Source organism: Alosa pseudoharengus, unplaced genomic scaffold (genome assembly GCF_046254945.1).
Source record: "Alosa pseudoharengus isolate Yale_2024_CS ecotype anadromous, Long Island Sound unplaced genomic scaffold, YU_APseudo_1.1 YU_APseudo_1.1_scf_1, whole genome shotgun sequence".
In the NCBI taxonomy this organism is placed as follows: Eukaryota; Metazoa; Chordata; class Actinopteri; order Clupeiformes; family Clupeidae; genus Alosa; species Alosa pseudoharengus.
In genome coordinates, this window is record NW_027468564.1 from 6,695,005 (window position 1) to 6,711,019 (window position 16,015).

Below are 16,015 nucleotides of genomic sequence, written 5' to 3' on the forward strand. Positions count from 1 at the left end.
GGCTATAGTGACTGAAGGACGCAGACGAGAAAGCTGCTTTGAATGAAACGTTTAGCCTGTTTTATAAGAACGCCCAGACAAATCCTGTTTACAGAAGGATCCATCTACTATTTCTGTGGTAAGGAATTCCCGTTGCCTACCATGGGAGTTCGTCAAGTCTGAAATATCACCAGAGCATGTTTAATAGGTAGCCTGGCTCTGGTATCACCTCAATGCAAAGCAATCTGGACGTAGGCCCACAAGTTAGCACACCTCTTGATGATGATAATGCTAGCTGCCAGCCTTGTTAAAGTTACTTTGCTAACGTAGTGTATTGTTTGCTTAGCCTAGGCCTACCCTACGACTGACTAACTAACTAACCGACAAACTCCCTTACTAAATTGACTACATTTGTTGCACACTTGAAACAAAATGTCTTCAAATGTATGTTGAAGGTGGTTACATTTATTTCCATTCCAATAACTTCACACATTGCATTTCGATTCGCACTTGTAGGCTATGCTGCTTTTTTTGTCTCGTTTTCTCAGAGCCCTGCGTTCTCTTATCCTGGACTGCCACCTACTGGATAGAAAAGGTAACAACCTAATAATTATGTGAACAAAAATCTACAACATGTTTGAATGTCCAAAAAAGGATAAATCATGGGGGGTATACCACACATTACCTTGGTGTTAGGGTAGCTTACTCTGCACATGCCATTGACAGTGAGTAGTAACTTCAGTCATTTGCATCATACTAAAAATCTGACACCAGGAACTACGCTGATGCCTGAGCCAAAGGGAAAATTATAATAAAAGAGAGACGTTGATCTTTAAAGTCTATAATGATGTTGTATAATGATGGTTTGGCTCTTCATTGATTCACTCATCTGACAAAATTGATTTTAAGATAATTATGTTCATAGCAAAAATGGATGCATGCGATTAATTCAGATTAATTAACCACAGAGTCTGTGGGAGTGGAAGGGAGTTCCAGAGTTTGGGGGCCAGCCACGCTAAAAGCCCTGTCACCCATGGAACGGAGATGTGTAGTGGGGGTGGATAGGAGGTGGGCATCAGTGGAGCGTAAGGTGCGGGTAGGTTGGTAAGGGGTCAGGAGGTTTGAAAGATAAGAGGGTGCAAGATTATGTTATATATATATATATATATATATATTAGTTATATAGAATGTCTATTTATACTCAACATATATACGCTATTTATCTCTGTAGACATGTCATCTGGAAACCTGTATTTATCCAACTATACACTGTACATTATTAATCTCTATTGTCTACACAGCCATACTCTACCTGCACTTGGTACTTAATGCTTCTTTGCACTTCCAGTTGGATGTCAACTGCATTTCATTGGCTCTGTACCTGTACTCTGCTAAATGACAATAAAGTTGAATCTAAACTAATCAAATCTAATAACTGATATTGTTTGAGCTTTTTCAGTACAGATGGCCTGGGTTCTCTTAACGCTACTTACCAAGTCCCTTTTACCGCCTTCCTCTGGGCCCAGAGCTGCAAACACACAGACAGTTCACAGAAGGAGATCAAACACAGTTCTGATGGAGAACAGTGCTACCTCATGCAGCAACCAGGGTAAGATACACCCAACAACTGTTCCGTATGACTATTGCCATTCATTTGTGTAAGAACACTACAATTCTACCACCAATGTTCATTACAATCTCTGCAGAACTGTGAAAGCTTTGAGGTTGTTTAGTGTTGATGATGCCTGGTCTGTTCTGTACTCCATCTCCTCCTCACACATCTGCCTTATCAATGTCTAGTTGCTGCATTGATGTCTGCTCTGTTCTGTACTCCATCTCCTCCTCATCTGCCTTATCAATGTCTAGTTGCTGCATTGATGCCTGGTGTGTACTCCATCTCCTCCTCATCTGCCTTATCAATGTCTAGTTGCTGCATTGATGCCTGGTGTGTACTCCATCTCCTCCTCATCTGCCTTATCAATGTCTAGTTGCTGCATTGATGGCTGCTCTGTTCTGTACTCCATGGGGGGTTTATCTGCTGCTCTCTCTGTCTTAGGCTTTTCATGTTTACATGTGGAAGGGCAGGGGGCTCCCAGAACAGAGCCATACCGCCAAATGAAACATTATGCATTACAAATAGTATTTAACTGTCTGGACTAATTAACTAAGTAGTCTTGACTGAAATGTATATTACAATCCCTGCAAAACAAAGCTATGAAGTTGTTTAGTGGTGATGTAATTATGCTTCCCTGAATTTTCCTATATTTTTCTGCATGTTCTGTGCAATTTTGCAGTTTTCCCACGTGTGTGTGTGTGTGTGTGTGTGTGTGTGTGTGTTGGGGGGGGGGGGGGTGACTTGGGTTGGAAGTTGGTTCCCACGCTGGAGACCCCTTAAGTTTTCATGTAGCCCTCTGCTCTGCCTCTTTTGCAACTGTCCTGATGCAGAGGTACATGTATGTGTCTTGCATACAATGCATCGTATCTTTTGTTTATGCTTTCATGGTTAATTGTATCATGCTTTTTTCACATAGAACTGATGTCTGGTGTTGCACACCTTATACACGAGTTACGTTGTTTTAATCACCGTTTTTATATTAGCTCAGTGCACAATGCACGTTACACGAGTTACGTTGTTTTAATCACCGTTTTTATATTAGCTCAGTGCACAATGCATGTTACACGAGTTACATTGTTTTAATCACCGTTTTTATATTAGCTCGGTGCACAATGCACGTTACACGAGTTCCACATGCTACAGTCTGCAAGTGTCGCTGCAGGTGTAGTCCCATAGTGTTAAGCTAGTTAGCTTACAGACATTCAGTGTGAATTGACTGCAAATGTGAAGAGAGAGCTATAAATAAATAAATATCAAAAGCAAAGGTCGGTTGTGGCGTCCATCATTCCCACAATTAACACAACGCAGAGTGATCAAGGGAGGGGAGAGACAACCTCTGTTACAGTGACAGCACAAATGACATGAAGGAATCTCACAATCTTACTGTGTGTGTGTGTGTGTGTGTGTGTGTGTGTGTGTGTGTGTGTGTGTGTGTGTGTGTGTGTGTAATAAGGTGAGGGTTTGTGTGTGCAATGAGGTGAAGCTTTTCTGTTTCAGGTTGTTAGTCCTGTTGGAAAGAGACAGTTTAAGGAAAGTCGCAAGACAAATAACTTGATGTTTGTGATTTCAAATGAGCATGAAGCATTCATGACAAGACAGGAGCTGTGTTCAAATAATGATGTTTGTGATTTCAAATGAGCATGAAGATAGGCTATCAAGGCATCTTCTCCATTATCCTCCTCATATTCATCTACATCTTCACCACCACACACATTTTCAAACACATACAGTTTAGCTGTAGCAGCAGCCAACCTGGCCTCAACCTCTAGCTGTTCCCTTTGCAGCCAACCTGGCCTCAACCTCTAGCTGTTCCCTTTGCAGCCAACCTGGCCTCAACCTCTAGCTGTTCCCTTTGCCTTTTCAATTTGAAGGGCTTCTTCTTCAGCGTCAATGTCATACATTTTTCTCAAAGCACCTGCAGACTGTAAAAGTGCAGCCCTTTCAGCCTTTGCCTTTGAACATACAGAAATAACTTTGGAAGCCTTTGAATGAACAGAAGAGTGACCTTTGTGTTTTGACACTTTACTTGAAACATTGGATATAGTATCTTGAGGCCTTATGTCAGAATGTGTTATAGACCCTTTCAACAATAAAAACTAAAACAATGCTTGAACATTCTATTTGGTTCCCAATCTACTTCCTCTGCATTAAGATAACATATGGAATGTTAAAACGGAAGCCTTGTGGGGCCAACTATGATGCTGATAATGGAACTCTCTTGAAAGGGTCTATAGACAGCACATCCAGATTCCCATTGTGCTGTTTTGCAGCAGCAGCATCCAACCATTGCTTCACGTCATTCTCAAATGTATTGATTTATTTCCTCTGTTTTCTGTGCAAGCCAATTGTGTTGGTTGTCGTGTTCAGGGTCTGGAAAAGGCATTTCCAGCAACGTAGTTTGAGTTTCTAAAGCCTCTTTACACCATGTGGTATATTTGCTTAGGCAATTCTTCACATCAGACACAGTTTGAGATGTCTTTTTCTGACTAACATATCTTCATATCTTTATTTTTGTATTTTTTATTTTTCCTTCTTTCTTTCTTTCTTTCTTTCTTTCTTTCTTTCTTTCTCTCTTCCTTTCTATTCTGCTTTCTTGTTATATCGCTCTCTGAAAATGATTGCCTAGTTGTTTAAAATGGCCTGACAGAAACGTGTTAAAGTTCTTCCTCATCTTTTACTCCTCAAGTGTGTGTGCTTGGTTGTATCCTCATCTTTTACTCCTCATATGTGTGTGCTTGGTTGTATCCTCATCTTTTACTCCTCATGTGTGTGTGCTTGGTTGTATCCTCATCTTTTACTCCTCATGTGTGTGTGCTTGGTTGTATCCTCATCTTTTACTCCTCATGTGTGTGTGCTTGGTTGTATCCTCATCTTTTACTCCTCATGTGTGTGTGCTTGGTTGTATCCTCATCTTTTACTCCTCATATGTGTGTGCTTGGTTGTATCCTCATCTTTTACTCCTCATATGTGTGTGCTTGGTTGTATCCTCATCTTTTACTCCTCATATGTGTGTGCTTGGTTGTATCCTCATCTTTTACTCCTCATATGTGTGTGCTTGGTTGTATCCTCATCTTTTACTCCTCATATGTGTGTGCTTGGTTGTATCCTCATCTTTTACTCCTCATATGTGTGTGCTTGGTTGTATCCTCATCATTTACTCCTCATATGTGTGTGCTTGGTTGTATCCTCATCATTTACTCCTCATATGTGTGTGCTTGGTTGTATCCTCATCATTTACTCCTCATATGTGTGTGCTTGGTTGTATCCTCATCATTTACTCCTCATATGTGTGTGCTTGGTTGTATCCTCATCTTTTACTCCTCATATGTGTGTGCTTGGTTGTATCCTCATATTTTACTCCTCATATGTGTGTGCTTGGTTGTATCCTCATCTTTTACTCCTCATATGTGTGTGCTTGGTTGTATCCTCATATTTTACTCCTCATATGTGTGTGCTTGGTTGTATCCTCATCTTTTACTCCTCATATGTGTGTGCTTGGTTGTATCCTCATATTTTACTCCTCATATGTGTGTGCTTGGTTGTATCCTCATATTTTACTCCTCATATGTGTGTGCTTGGTTGTATCCTCATCTTTTACTCCTCATATGTGTGTGCTTGGTTGTATCCTCATATTTTACTCCTCATATGTGTGTGCTTGGTTGTATCCTCATCTTTTACTCCTCATATGTGTGTGCTTGGTTGTATCCTCATCTTTTACTCCTCATATGTGTGTGCTTGGTTGTATCCTCATCTTTTACTCCTCATATGTGTGTGCTTGGTTGTATCCTCATCTTTTACTCCTCATGTGTGTGTGCTTGGTTGTATCCTCATCTTTTACTCCTCATATGTGTGTGCTTGGTTGTGTACTTCTGCTTCTCCCCCCTTTTCCTCTTGACTCCTGTGTCTTTAAAATGTGTTTATCTTTTTGTTTATAATTCTGCTTCTTCCTTTAATATTTGTTTATCTTTCTGTTTGTCATTTTGTTTCTTGTTTTCCTTTTGACTCCCGTTTCTTTCTTTAAAATGTGTTTATCTTTGTCTTTATCTGTTTGTCATTCTGTTTATTATGATCGCCGCGCAGCGAAGCTAGGTTTAGTCAGATATTTTTTTTTTTTTTTTTGCATGGCCAATTTTCCGTCAAGGATTCCCGGGACACTGAAAGACCGGGGTACACAACTTGGCGGGCATGTAGCCCCACATGGATAGCATGGAACCATCATTTTGTACAATATATCTGGACACTAGTGCAGGCATCCTGGAGAATCAGGACTGAAGCTGAAGGACCCCCACCATCTTTGCCTTTCTGTCTCTGTGTGTTCCTTCATGCAACATTGTGAGGAAGTGAAAGGGTTAACTTCACATGAGTTTGACAACAGAACAAGTTCAGCTGGTTTTCTTATCTCTCTGAATATGTCTGGGACTGACATAGTTTAACCAGTTGCTGACAGAGAGCAGCTGAACTACAAGGAAATGGATATTAGAAAATCAAACTCCTGAAACAATCATAAATCACTGTAAGTTTCTCTATCTATTCATCATTTACAGGCCGGTTCAAGCTGGTTTCAATGCTGTCAGTCTTTGCTGTGTCTCTGTGTTATCTGCTCAGCTTTATGACTTCATGTTGTGAATGGTGCTCTGTGCAATATGTTAATAATCTGAATTGTACTGTGATATCCATCATAAACTCTCTTGGGTAAAAAGCTATAAAACAGGTATCTCTGAAAAGGACATGTGCAGTTTTCATGGAGCACATTCTGCAAATTATGTGGATGCATTGTGTCCTGTTCAATATGTTAATAATCTGAATTGTATTTTTCAATGATGTACTGTAGGCTCATGCCACACAGATGGTCATGTTCATAATCTCACCAGTTTGGTGAGAACACACTCGATAGAACACATACACACACACCACACACACACACACACACACACACACACACACACACACACACACACACACACACACACACACACAAACACACACACACAAACACTGTTAATGGAGAAATCCAGCGAGTACTGATAGTACTCAATGACATCGAGAAGTGGAGATCTATGTGAAAAGATTTCTCCTTTAATTAACTTTTTTTTTGTGGTTGTACAGTTGTTTATATCTGATGACTGAGGACATTGGACAATATGTTAATAATCTGAATTGTACTGTGATATCCATCATAAACTCTCTGGGGTAAAAAGCTATAAAACAGGTATGGGGTCGTCATGAGGGAGGGGTGGCTGGAGGGGAATAGCGAGAGTTATGCTGCAGTGGTTTGGCTGGTTTAAAAGAGTTGCCTGGAGTCTAAAGAGGTGCAGAGTTACTGCAGGAAATAACGTTCCTCATAAAGCTCCTTTAAATGAAAGAGATATGGTGTTGTTACAGTATAAATGGCAAAATGTAAATCAGATTAAAAGTCTGGTCAAGTTTAGGGTTGGGTGATGGAGGCTTAGAGTCTGAGTTAGGGATGGGGGAGCTGATGTGCAGAAAACCAGGCATGCAGTTTAGTGTGTGGTGTTGATAATTGAAAAGACATCTCTCAGTAACGAAATAAGCAACGTTGTGCTTCATATCTGCTTTCAACCACCAGCCGCTACTGATGACTACAGTACATATTGGCATCCACTACTGAATAATGGCATACAAATTAAATCATACTCATGACTTTACATGACCTGTGAATGTTGATCTTTCCCATTGGCACTCTCCAGTGTATGACCAGGAAAAGGAGACCCTGGGAAAAGGGGTTTGTTTGCCTAAAATGAGTTCCAGTGAAAAAGAAGACCATGATTCTGAGTCGCTGTGGTAAGATAACAACAATAATAATAAATATCTGTGTGTTATATAATAATAATAATAATAATAATAATAATAATAATTCATTTTATTTGTTACATAGCGCCTTTCAAAGCACCCAAGGTCGCTTATATGGTGTGTAAGACAACAACAATAATAATAATAATAATAATAATAATAATAATAATAATAATAATAATAATAATAATACATATCTGTGTGTTATATATGGTGTGTAAGACCATTACAAATGGGAGGGCAGCCATGGCCTACTGGTTAGTACTTTGGACTTGTAACCGGAGGGTTGCCGGTTCGAACCCTGACCAGTAGGCACGGCTGAAGTGCCCTTGAGCAAGGCACCTAACCCCTCACTGCTCCCCGAGCGCCGCTGTTGTTGCAGGCAGCAGATTAGTGTGTGCTTCACCTCACTGTGTGTTCACTGTGTGCTGAGTGTGTTTCACTAATTCAAGGATTGGGATAAAAAGTAGTATATATACTTACTTATGCTTATACAATAATAATAAATATCTCTGTGTTATATATGGTGTGTGTTTTTGCTGCAGTCCAAAAAAGAAAAAGAAAAAGAAGAGGTCACACTCCCCTACACCCAGCTGTGTGTCCATGAAGATCCTATTTTTATGCTGTGTGTGTGTGTGTGTGTGTGTGTGTGTGTGTGTGTGTGTGTGTGTGTGTGTGTGTGTGTGTGTGTGTGTGTGTGTCCGTGTGTCCGTGTGTGTGTGTGTGTGTGTGTGTGTGTGTGTGTGTGTGTGTGTTGTATAGCTAATGATATTTGTTTTGCTGTAGTCCAAAAAGGAAGAAGAGGTCACACTCCCCTACACCCAGCTGTGTGTCCATGAAGAGTGATCGATCTAAGGATTGGCCAGTCAAATTTATAGAGGGAGACTCATCTACTGGACAGTAAGATAATCAGTGATGGGAATAATTTTGTTATTATTTTGTTATTAATGGCGTTTTTTTTTTTAGTTCTTCAAGTCCCTGCAAGTCAATTTAGCATGAGTCACATGAGGGAAACAGTGATCATACATACAGTATTTGTTAGAATGTCCTGTGAGTCTGAAAGCTATAATTCATTCCTGCTTGACCGATGCTAACCAGCACAGAGCACTCTGAGGACATACTAGAAAATCTGAAAAGCATGTAAATGGCTTATGTGTTTATTTTTCTTTCTTTTTTTACACAGATTCCAACCAGGTCAAGTAAAATATGTGGAAGTGCAGCAGATTCACAAATCCCACCTGCGGAAGAAGTTTCAGTGTCTGATTGAGGGAATCACGCAGCAGGGAGACACCAGACTCCTCCAGGAGATCTACACAGAGCTCTACATCACAGAGGGGGGAGGAGGAGAGGTCAATGATGAACATGAGGTCAGACAGATAGAGAGGGCATCCTGGAGAAAAGCAGCACAAGGCAGATCCATCAAAAGTAATGACATCTTTAAACCTTTATCTGGGCAAGACAAAGTAATCAGAACAGTTCTGACAAAGGGAGTGGCTGGCATTGGAAAAACGGTATCTGTGCAGAAGTTCATTCTGGACTGGGCTGAAGGAACAGCCAATCAGGATGTCCACTTCATATTTCCTCTTCCTTTCCGGGAGCTGAACCTGATGAAGGAGAAAAAATTCAGTCTGGTGGATCTCATTCAGCACTTCTCCTCAGAAATAAAAGATTCAAGAGTCTTTGCCAGTTCCAAGCACAGAATCATGTTCATCTTTGATGGTCTGGATGAGTGTCGACTTCCTCTAGATTTCCGCTCCAACCCAAGGTGTTGTGATGTGACAGAGCCAGCCTCAATGGACGTGCTGCTGACAAATCTCATCAAGGGGAATCTGCTTCCCTCTGCTCTCCTCTGGATCACCACCCGACCAGCAGCAGCAAATCAGATCCCTTCTGAATGCGTGGACCAGGTGACAGAAATAAAAGGATTCAACGACCCACAGAAAGAGGAGTACTTCAGGAGACAACTTAGTGTTGAGAACCTGGCTAGCAGAACCATCACACACCTGAAGTCATCCAGGAGCCTCTACATCATGTGCCACATTCCAGTCTTCTGCTGGATTTCAGCCACTGTTGTAGTGAGAACATCAGAGGAATCAGAGAGTTTAGAAATGCCAAGGACTCTGACTCAGATGTACACACGCTTCCTGATCATCCAGACAAACATGAAAAAGTACAAGTACACAGAGAGAAATGAGAGTGATGAAGAGGTGATTTTCAAACTGGGGAAACTGGCTTTCCATCAGCTGGAGAAGGGCAATCTGATATTCTATGTGGAAGACCTGAGAGAGTGTGGCATTGATGTCACAGAAGCATCAGTGTACTCAGGTGTGTGTACTCAGATCTTCAGAGAGGAGTCTGGACTGTACCAGGGGAAGGTATTCAGCTTTGTGCATCTGAGCGTCCAAGAGTTTCTTGGAGCTTCTTATGTCTTCCTGTGCTTTAGCAACAGACAGAGAAACATGTCTGACCAACAGCAAACCCCTCAGCTCTCTGCTCTGTTCAGAGATGCAACACTTCATGACCTACACAAGACTGCAGTGGATCTCGCCTTACAGAGTAAGAATGGACACCTGGACCTTTTCCTCCGCTTCCTTCTGGGCCTCTCACTGGAGTCCAATCAGATTCTCTTAAAGCACATGCTGCCACTGAGCAGTAGCCAATCAGATAGCTCAGAGCCAACAGTCCAGTATATCAAACAGAAGATCAGAGATCAGAGTAGCTCAGACAGAAGAATCAACCTGTTCTACTGTCTGAATGAGCTGAATCACCATGCTGTAGTGGAGGAGAAGAGGAGCTCAGGAACTCTGGGTGTAGACATGCTCTTACCAGGGGAGTGGGAGATTAAGAGATTTGAATTAAAGATGTCAGAAGAGCAGCTGGCTGAGTTTGACCTGCAGAAGTACATAAAGACTCCAGAGAAAGATCAGACTGAACTCCTCAGTCCAGATGATGTTCTTCAGAGGCTGGTGCCAGTGGTCACAACATCCACATTAGCTGAGTAAGAAACACTGTGTTTATACAGCATATTTGTGAATATGTGTTTGTGTGTTTGTGTGTTTGTGTGTGTGTGTGTGTGTGTGTGTGTGTGTGTGTGTGTGTGTGTGTGTGTGTGTGTGTGTGTATGTGTGTGTGTGTGTGTCAGAGCTAGTGAGTGGAGCGGAGAGTGAGGAGCGGAGTGGATGGAGTTTTGTTGGAGCGTTTTTAATTTAGAGGCCGGAGCGGACGCTCTGTTCCGCTCCAATTTCGCTCCGATACCGCTCACTCCACGAGTCTGAGGCATGCCCATATCCACCCAGAATTCACGTCTTCCTAATAAAACCAAGACCGTTAAATTTCAAAGATTGGCCATTGTAAGTTCGTTGATGGGGATGTAGTTCGCTAAATATTTTAGAAAGGAAACCCAGTAGTCATACAAGTGTGCTATTCCTACAAAACAAATATATACTAACAATGTAGAGCAAGAACAACCATGTGGTGACACTGTTTCATTGAGTAAAGATTCATTTTGGAATATAAGAAGACATATTTTGCAGAAACATGAGTGTGTGCTACGGAGAGCAAAGAAAAACATGAGGAATTTGAATATGCCTCATATCAAGTAGAAGGCTAAAGTAAAACTTGAATGCTAAGCCTGTATTCTTTAGGCAATTAATCCCACTGATTCTTTTAGTTTTAGGTTTATGTGTATTGATGTTGTCAAGATTGTTCATTGTTGCAATATCAGTGTTGCACTATCTTTTAAAATAAATGTTCTCTATGAGTGAAATATATTGCCGTTGCTCTTAGTTCTTTGGGATTAAAGTTTTTTTGTTTAAGGTGACAATTCGTCATGTAGATTATTTCTCCCTCTCTTAAATTGGAGCAAGCATGGAGCGCTTTCACTGGGAAAATTTTGACTGGAGCGTCCTGATGCGAACTTGAGCAGAGGAGCGGCCGAGTGAACAGTCACCTGAGCAAGGAGCGGGATATTCGCACCGCTCAGCTCCGCTCACTAGCTCTGGTGTGTGTGTGTGTGTGTGTGTGTGTGTGTGTGTGTGTGTGTTTTTTGTGTGTGTGAGAGTATAGGTGATTACTGTAATATTCCGATCTATCAATCTGTTTTAGGCTGATTCGATGTAAACTGACAGAGAAGAGCTGTTCTTATCTGGCCTCTGCTCTGACCGCACACTCCTCAAGTCTCAGACTGCTGGACCTGAGTTACAATGTGCTGCTGGACTCAGGAGTGGAACTTTTATGTTCTGCACTTTGTCATCAAAACTGCAAACTGGAGGAACTAAAGTAAGTATAATTTCATATAGTGAGTTTGTTTGAGAGAGGGATGTGTATGTGTGTGCGTGTGCGTGTGTGTGTGTGTGTGTGTGAAAGTTAGTGAGGGGTGTTTTGGTAAATGTAAGACAGCAGATAGTGGAGAGAATGTACGCCTCCTTGAAAGAGTGTGTGTTTAGGTTAGAGAGAAAGTGAGTGTGAGTTTTTAGACTGGAGTGTGTGTGGGGGCGAGTAGAGGTGAGTAGAAGATATGTGATTCAGATAACAATGTTCTGTTTCAGGTTGACTGAATGTGATCTGACAGAGACAAGCTGTTCCTATCTGGTCTCTGCCCTGACCGCACACTCCTCAAGTCTCAGACGGCTGAACCTGAGTGAGAATGAGCTGCTGGACTCAGGAGTGGAACTGTTATGTTCTGCTCTTTGTCATCAAAACTGCAAACTGGAGAAACTTGAGTAAGTATAACTTCATGTTTGTGTGAAAGAAGGATGTGTATGTGTGTGTGTGTACTGTAAGTGTGTGAGTTTGTGTGTGTGTATGTATGCGTGTGTGAGGGGGGCTTTGTTTGTATGAGGTGTGTTTAGTGTCTGAGAGAGGGTGTGTGTGGATAACTGAGAAAGTGTGAATGTGTGTGTGAGTGTGTGGGAGAGAGAGTGTGTAGGGAAGGTGGTAAATGTGTGTGTGAGAGAGAGAGAGTGAGTGAGAATGTGTTTGAGTGTGTTGAAGAGAGATAGTACATGTGTGTAAGAGGTGTGTGAGGGAGTGTGTGTGGGGAAATATATGTGACCAGGCATGTGAATTCCAGGTGCAAGGCGCAGAGACGCAAGTCGCGAAAAACTACGTTGAATTTTTTTTTTTCAAAGTTAGTTATTTTCGTTTTTTTGCAGAATGTGCAAGTTGAAGTCCTAAAGAAGCAATTCCATGTTTCAGATAACAGCATTGGTTGAAGAGAGATAGTACTTGTGTGTAAGAGGTGTGTGAGGGAGTGTGTGTGGGGAAAGATAAGTGTGTGTGTGTGTGGGGGGGGGGGGGGGGGGGTAAAGGTAGGTTAGAAGGATTGTATGGCGTTGTTTGTGTTTTGAAACACAGGAATGCAGAGACAGAGAAAAAATATGTTATTAATATTCTGATCATTCTGTTTCAGGCTGTTTAAGTGTCATCTGACAGAGAAGAGCTGTTCTTATCTGACCTCTGCTCTGACCTCACACTCCTCAAGTCTCAGACAGCTGCACCTGAGTGGCAATGAGCTGCTGGACTCAGGAGTGGAACTGTTATCTTCTGCTCTGTGTCATCAAAACTGCCAACTGGAGGAACTACAGTAAGCATCATTTCATGTAGTGGATTTGTGTGTCTCCGTGTGTGTGTTGTGTCACGTGTGTAGTGACTAGTGAAGGATGTTCACAGTGGTTGGTGTGAAAAGGAAGAGCTTCAGGACACCCCCCTTTGGGGCTCCAGTGGTGGTAGTGGAGGTTGTTACAGACCCACTCTAACAGGACACAGACCCACTCAAACTGATGGTGGTCTGACTGATTGTGTGAGTGTCCTGATCATCTGATTATCTGACAGGCCTGGATGGTGTTGAAGGCAGAATTGAAGCCAGCGTGTTTAAGAGCTTATTTAGAATGTATGGTAGAATGTATGGGAGAGTGTTTTTGTGAGGATATATGTACAGTATGTATTTATTTTTGCAAGGGAAGGAGTGTGTGTGTGTGTGTGTGTGTGTGTGTGTGTGTGAGTGTCTGGGGGCGGGGGGAGGGGGGGTGGAATGTGAGAAAGAGAGGGTGGTAGAACAAGAGGGTGATTAACATTCAGAGCATTCTGTTTCAGGCTAATGGGCTGCAATCTGACAGATAAGAGCTGCTCACATCTGGTATCTGCTCTGACCTCACACTCCTCAAGTCTCAAATACCTGGACCTGTCGGTCAATGACCTGAGTGAATCAGATGTAGAGCAGCTCATTGCTTTAGTGAAGGACCCACACCGTAAACTGGAGGAATTACAGTGAGTAAATATCTCAAACATGTCACTCAGGTCTTTACAACATGAGACCCAACATGCCTGTCTTTTATTTTTCGGTCCTCTCTCTCTTCTGTCTGTTTCTTCTAGGTCCCTCTGCTTTTACTCATCCATCCATCCTTCATTCTCTGTCTCTCTCTCTCTCACACACACACACCTTTTTTTGCCTTTTGTTGTCTGTCCAACCTCCTCTTTTTCTTTCCTTAATTTTTCCTTCCTTCTTTCTTTGTATTTTACTTTTCTTGCCATATCTCTCTTTGAGATGGTAGCCTGGTTGTTTAAAATGCCATGTCTCTCTTTGAGATGGTAGCCTGGTTGTTTAAAATGCCATGTCTCTCTTTGAGATGGTAGCCTGGTTGTTTAAAATGCCATGTCTCTCTTTGAGATGGTAGCCTGGTTGTTTAAAATGCCATATCTCTCTTTGAGATGGTAGCCTGGTTGTTTAAAATGCCATATCTCTCTTTGAAATGGTAGCCTGGTTGTTTAAAATGGCCGGACAGAAATGTGTTGAAGTTCTTTCTCATCTTCTCATATGTCTTTGTGCAGTTGTGTTCTTCTGTCTCAGCCCACACTTCTCACCCTTTTTCCTCTTGTCATCAACGTCTTTCTTTGATATTTGTTTTTCTGTCTGTTTCTTTTTTTCTGAAGTAACAAATGTTTCAGGGTTATTTACAAACCCAATAGGCTGTAATGCCAATGAAAGAGTGCTAATCCTAATGATCTTAATGTGTCTCAGGCTCCCATGCCCAAGGTCACAGGTTCAAACCCAGTGAAGGACTGTTTAACACAAGTCAGGTCACACACACCATGAAGGGAATGTGCAGCCATCCCTATTGGTCGAGTCTGACGCCACTCTTTAAGTGCTTCTGATTAGACTGATTAGGTGTCTGACTTTTTAGCTCCACCCTTCCTGTTTCTGCTGCAGTGTGTCAAGTGTGTGAATGTGTTTCTTATGGCTGCTGTTACTGATGTCACAATAGACCTCTGAAGTTCGCCTACAAAAAAGCTGCCATCTTTTACATCCGGTATCTGGTGATTTTTCCTTTGGGAAAATAACATGGGAATTTTGAATTATCGCACCTGTTAAACTCTCGCGGGGATGAAAAAAGTCTGAAATGCAGACGTTTTCCTAGACAAACTTTTGTCCTCTGCCTTCGAGTGGATACTGTAATCTCCGGTACGTGAGGGCGGCACACTTAGATTTTTGCTACCCCAGAGCTAACTTGCAATGCAACTTGCCAACCGGATCTCCTTATATGGGCAAAGATGTCCGTTTTGGTTCTTTTTTGTAGGCAAACTTCAGAGGTCTATAGAGCCCTCTGTCTCTCATGCGGTCTGACTCAGTAGGAAACGGTTGTCATGGACACTGATTGATGATCATCTTCCTTCCGTTATCCTGCAGGTGGCAATACTGAGCATCAGTGTGTAGATCCAACAGCCTGAACTGGATGGGGTCTGTGGTGCAGAACCCCAGTGGAACAGTAGCCATCTGTTCCATAGCTGTGCCGCATGTATGTTGGTACACGTCCCTCCCGACGCCTTACACTCTAAAAAATACTGGGTTATTTTCTCAACCCAAACGTTGGGTTGAGACTGTCAGGGCATTTTGTGGGGTTGTTTTTACTCATGTTGGGTTATTTTCTGTAACCCAGCTTGTTGGGTTGATAGTTTAGGACAGCGCCCCTCCTCTCTCCCATCTGACGTGGAGTATACTACCCAGCACTGGGTGACTTTAACACAGCTGCATAGTTATTTGAGAGTTCGAAAAAACATCGTTATTCTTCCAACCGTCCAGTCCACCAGCTGTCAGCATGCAATGGAAATCAGACGATTTCGTAAGGTATGTATCTTTAACTTTTTTTAAAATGTTTTATCCAGACTGATTTTAAAAGTCCACCCAGATATGTAGAAGCTACCCTTCATGATATGAATGGATATTCTGCCTGCCAATTTCGTTCAGCCTCAAACAGGTTAACAATTGTGTCATTCATGCTAACTAACGTTAGCTAACATTAACTTACAATTACTGTTCATGTTAAATACACAGACTCATAAAAACATAGTTCTTTGTTCACTGGGTATGAACTGCTGACAGAAAGAAAACAAACTTTTACAACGAACTTAATGAGCATACCAAGCTGGTTGACATTAGCAGACCATATAGCTAGCATCAATGCTAATTAAATATGCTTCGTGGTGGTTGTAGCCTAGACTATGGTTGCAGCTAACGTTTGTCAGCTAATATTAGCCAACACAGTTGAAGTAATGTTAGTCTCTTCACAAGCCACACATACGGTAATAATAATGGCAAACAACATCTTATTAATT

At 41.8% G+C, this 16,015-nt stretch overlaps 2 protein-coding genes across 6 annotated transcripts in view; both read left to right on the plus strand.

The window, feature by feature from the left end:
- The window catches only part of LOC143135392 (NACHT, LRR and PYD domains-containing protein 12-like), a 270,809-nt gene that overhangs the window by 123,352 nt on the left and 131,442 nt on the right, over nt 1–16,015 (plus strand). The window lies entirely within an intron of this gene.
- LOC143135848 (protein NLRC3-like) lies at nt 5,909–15,509 on the plus strand. 3 transcript variants are annotated; one of them, XM_076296162.1, is made up of 9 exons: nt 5,909–6,107; nt 7,303–7,396; nt 8,192–8,305; nt 8,589–10,403; nt 11,510–11,683; nt 11,953–12,126; nt 12,816–12,989; nt 13,499–13,672; nt 15,090–15,509. In XM_076296162.1, exons 2-9 carry the CDS (start codon nt 7,353–7,355, stop codon nt 15,100–15,102), a joined length of 2,682 nt encoding a protein of 893 aa, XP_076152277.1. In that variant the 5' UTR covers nt 5,909–6,107; nt 7,303–7,352; the 3' UTR covers nt 15,103–15,509. The 3 variants fall into 3 exon arrangements, with proteins under 3 accessions (XP_076152277.1, XP_076152295.1, XP_076152286.1); XM_076296180.1 differs by lacking the exon at nt 7,303–7,396 and having other exon boundaries at nt 5,910–6,107; XM_076296171.1 differs by lacking the exon at nt 5,909–6,107 and having other exon boundaries at nt 7,306–7,396; nt 7,951–8,305.

Excerpts from the sequence above, each read along its gene's own strand:
- LOC143135848 (XM_076296162.1), top strand. The coding sequence starts at position 7,353 with ATGAGTTCCAGTGAAAAAGAAGACCATGATTCTGAGTCGCTGTG. Across the intron at positions 12,127-12,815 it reads TGCAAACTGGAGAAACTTGA|GCTGTTTAAGTGTCATCTGA; the intron begins GTAAGTATAACT and ends ATTCTGTTTCAG. Across the intron at positions 12,990-13,498 it reads TGCCAACTGGAGGAACTACA|GCTAATGGGCTGCAATCTGA; the intron begins GTAAGCATCATT and ends ATTCTGTTTCAG.